At 45.4% G+C, this 4,182-nt stretch overlaps 1 protein-coding gene across 1 annotated transcript in view; it reads left to right on the plus strand.

Moving 5' to 3' along the window:
• Positions 1-563: 563 nt before the first annotated feature.
• The window catches only part of LOC106942430 (olfactory receptor 4K5-like), an 8,280-nt gene continuing 4,661 nt past the window's right edge, over positions 564-4,182 (plus strand). Inside the window, exon 1 of the mRNA XM_015025700.1 lies at positions 564-4,176. Coding sequence (XP_014881186.1) covers positions 3,547-4,176 — 630 coding nt within the window. The 5' untranslated portion in view covers positions 564-3,546. The remainder of the gene's footprint in view (positions 4,177-4,182) is intronic.

The raw sequence follows: 4,182 nt of genomic DNA on the forward strand, positions 1-4,182 counted from the left end.
TCATAAAATCATTAACAAGCAAAAGTGATTCATTTTTGAAAGTTGTTGTGAACATCACAGTGATAATAAGCTGAACTCTAAACCTGCAGCAGTTCACTGAAGCCATCAGAACCAGAACCTTTTCTGCTTCAGACCTGCAGGAGAAATACTGCTGACTTCAACAGAAACGTTTCTGACCAGCAGAAGCTCCTCTCACTGATAGCAGAATGGTCAACAGATTATCGGTGATTTTCCAACAGTTTTAATGTCATGTTGATGCACTGAATCCAAAAATCCCTTTATTTTTGTTCAATCAGGTGAACTTTGTGAACTAAGCTCCACATTAGTTCGTTATGCTGGATGACATCATGACGGCTGGTTGGACTCTGCAGAGACGTCCTGCTGCTGAGCAAAGAGCAGCTAAAGAAACGGAAATTCATGCCCTGAATTTTACTCAATGAAGACGTGATGTTCAATTTACATGTAGCTACTTACCCTGACCAGTGTTTATGACTCATTTTACAGAAATCCAAGTTTGCATCATTTCATTAATACACTCTGTTAAACTACTTTTTTTCCTCCTAAAACCTTTTTTGGATGAGAAATGTTAACAGAAATGAACTGATGGCGTCACAAAAATGTCATCAATTTAGTCAGAAGATCGGATTTTTATTCTAATCAGATTAGAATAAATCCCTGAGTAAAATGGATATGATTTTTTGATTTAATGGTGCAAAATAATCCTAATTCAGTTGAAAAAAAAAAGATAGAAAACTTCCAAAAAATATGCTTTAACCCAGTGTTATAATGAATCTGAAGAACCATGAAAATGTTTCACTTTGACCCATCAGACGCTCCAGAACCAAACCCAGAATTCACTCCTGCAGACAGATAATCTCAGGTCTCTTATCATTATCTGGGTTTTCATTCTGCCTCTTCATGTTTCCAGATTCTTCCTGCTGCTCACTGAGTCCAGATTCAAGCAGATTCAGATGAGCTAAATATTAAGTATTATTAAATATTAAAACATAAATATCAGAACGTTTCCTGTAAAATGTAAATTTGTAACTTAAAATGGAAAAGCTCAGCAGAAAGTCTGGTGAAAAACTTCAGGAAAATAAAATGACATGATAAACTGTGATAAACTTCAGAAAAATCAAACTTCCTGTGAAACCTTGAGGAATCATCCAGCTGCTCTCGGTTCCTCTGCAGAAGTTTTTCTAAGTTTCTATTAAACTTTTTATCCTCAGAGAATCTCCTCCATTAGAGCTGCTGTCAATATTTACTGCTTTAATAATTAATGCTGCTAAATGAGCCGCCGGGGGAGGAAAGAGCGCTCATCATCATCATCATCATCACACCCAGAGGATTACATCACTCAACAAACTGTCTCTATGGCAACCACTCAGTTACTTCTGATGACTTTAATGTGAGACTCTTCAAGATTAAAAACAACTTTTATTAATCTGCAGTAACTGATGGATGTGAGGCAGGGACTGGTCGGAACCAGAACCGTTACTCAGAACCAGTACCTTTAACTGGGTCGGAACCAGAACCCCTGATATAAAACACAAACACATGAAGACCAGCCGAGGTTCTGGTCCACCGCGTCAGAACCAGAACCACTTTAATGCTTCCTGGATAAAATGTTCAGCATTAGGGAGAATCCAGAACCTGAACAGAACGGTCTGATTCTGGTCTGGATGATCAGAACAAGACGGTTCTAAAGGTTCTAGCAGTGAACCAGAATCTCCTCAGCCCGTCATGGATCAGCAGAGATGAAGGATGAACCGTTTTAGATGGAGAAACGTTCTGCTGGAACTCTGGTAGCTAAAGACACAATAAAATGATAGACGCCTCCTGGATCGCTCTGGTCTACTGTTGCTGAGAGACATACGGCAGCCATCTTGGAGCGGTTGACTGCTCCAAGATGGTCGCCGTATTTCCTGCACCTAGCAGCCAACACAAGGTCTACTCATTTATTATGTCTATGGCTAAATGTAGCTGAACTAACATCAAGCTAGCAGACAGACAGAAGCAATCGAGCTGATCAGATCAGATCCAATGGAAGAAAAACGACTCATCAAGAACAAAATGTGAAGATTCTGGTTCTGTTCATTAAAACTCTGAAACCAGAGACACATCACTGATCCTGCCAGCCTTCTTCCTCCACCTTTATCATCATCATCATCATCATCATCATCATCATCATCATCATCATCATCATCATCATCATCATCATTGTCATCTGTCACTCAGCCTTCACCAAGAAGTCAAAGGTCAGGATACTATCAGTTGACTATAGTACAATGTTAACCCAATAAATCAGTCCCAAACATTCTGATTATCTTCAGTCTGAACTCAGTGACTGTTACCATGGAAGTGCCACAGGGCTGTGTGTTCAGTCCACTTCTCTATGTCACTCTGTGGCCCAGCAGCTTCAGGATCTGCTGTCCTGCAGGGGTGAGATGAACACCTGATCCAACACAGATCTGGAGGGTTGTAGATCTCTGATCTACATCCTGTGGATCCACTAAGCTGGAGCTGGATGGGTTCACCGCCAATGTTCACTGATGATGTCCAACTGCCTGGTGATGAGTCCATAACAAACTCTCCCTGAACTTTAAACCCTGAAGAGCTGTAATCTGACAGAGGTGAAGGACACTCTCCAAAGATCCTCCTCCAGGATGAAGCATCAAAGATCCAGGAGCAGGAAAAGCTCTGGAGATGAAATGCAGAGAAACCCAGAGTCCATGAGAAAGACCAGCAGGAGCCGTCATGGGAGGACAGATTCAGGAAGTGGATGGTGTTGACGAGTCCTACCAATGGACTGAAGGCTGGCACAAAGGAAGAGGTCAGGAACAGGATCTCAGACCAGTGGAGGTCAGGGTCCACCACACCGGAACAGAACCAAGATGGAGGCTGTGCAAAGACTGAAACCGGCCAACAGGTAGCAGCTGTTTGGAGCTGGTTGGTAAAGCAAACATGAAGCACCATAGCCTGGAGGTGGGAACAGTCTAATGTCTGATCAGATTCATTAACTCTGGGACTGAAGAGTCTGACATGCTGCTGACTTTCCAGTTCCAGACCAATAAACATGATGACCAACCAACTGGATGGACAAAACAGAAAAGATCTTCAGGGATCTGGAAAAAAACCATCAACCTTTAGAGGACAAACCAATGAAAACCTCAGGGACCATCGTGAGGAAGAGGACAGCTGCGGTCCTTTGTTTTTATTCATTCAGTTAATTGTGTTGAATCAGCAGGTCTGACCTACATGAGCATCATCATGAAAACATTTCCTGTTATAGTGAAACTTTGCATGCAAACTTTTGTTTGTCAACAGAACACAGTACTGAATCAGTAATGAAGTGTTGATGACGTTCTGCTGCTCAGTGGTCATGTGATGTTTACAGCCCTCAGCTGGTGGCAGCAGAGAGAGGATGAGATAAAAGCTGATGACAGGAAGTGGATCTGCCAGTGTGGCTGGTCTGATGCTGGGGGGTTGTAGTGGCAGTGACCTCTGTGACCTCTGTGGCCCTGCTGGGTCTGTCATGATGCTGTGATGCTGAGCAGGAGGAGTGCGCTGAACGTGACGGTGACAGGGCCTCACCAGGGGGTCCTGGGCCTGGTGCTGTTCACCATCGTCACCACGCTGCCATGCTGCGTGTTCCTCTTCATCAACCTCACCATGCTGTACACGCTGCGCAGCCGGCCGCTGTTCAGAGAGGCGTCCCGCTACGTGCTGCTGTTCAACCTGCTGCTGGTGGACACCGTGCAGCTGTTCCAGAGCCAGTCAATGTTGCTGCTGTCCGCGGTCAGCTTCACGATGCTGTACCCTGTGTGCGCCGCGCTCATTGCCTTCAGCAGCCTGGCCCAATGCGTGTCCGTGGTCACGCTGGTCAGCATGTGCCTGGAGCGGTACGTGGCGGTGTGCTACCCCCTCAGGCACAGCGCCATCGTTACCCTGAGGAACACCGGCGCCGCCATCAGCGTAATCTGGGCCGTCAGCTCCTCACACGTGATCGTCCAGCTCAGCCTGATGTTGTCCCGCTTCTCGGTAGCTGACCTGGGGGTCATGCAGATGGTGTACTACTGCGGGAAGGAGAGCGCCTTCATCGATCCCGTGTCTGACCAATACGACAGAGCCTTCACCTACTTCCTGTTCCTGCTGGGGGCGGCCACTGTCTCCTTCGCCTAT

Source organism: Poecilia latipinna, unplaced genomic scaffold, assembly GCF_001443285.1.
Source record: "Poecilia latipinna isolate Pla-1442-1.1 unplaced genomic scaffold, P_latipinna-1.0 Scaffold4268, whole genome shotgun sequence".
In the NCBI taxonomy this organism is placed as follows: Eukaryota; Metazoa; Chordata; class Actinopteri; order Cyprinodontiformes; family Poeciliidae; genus Poecilia; species Poecilia latipinna.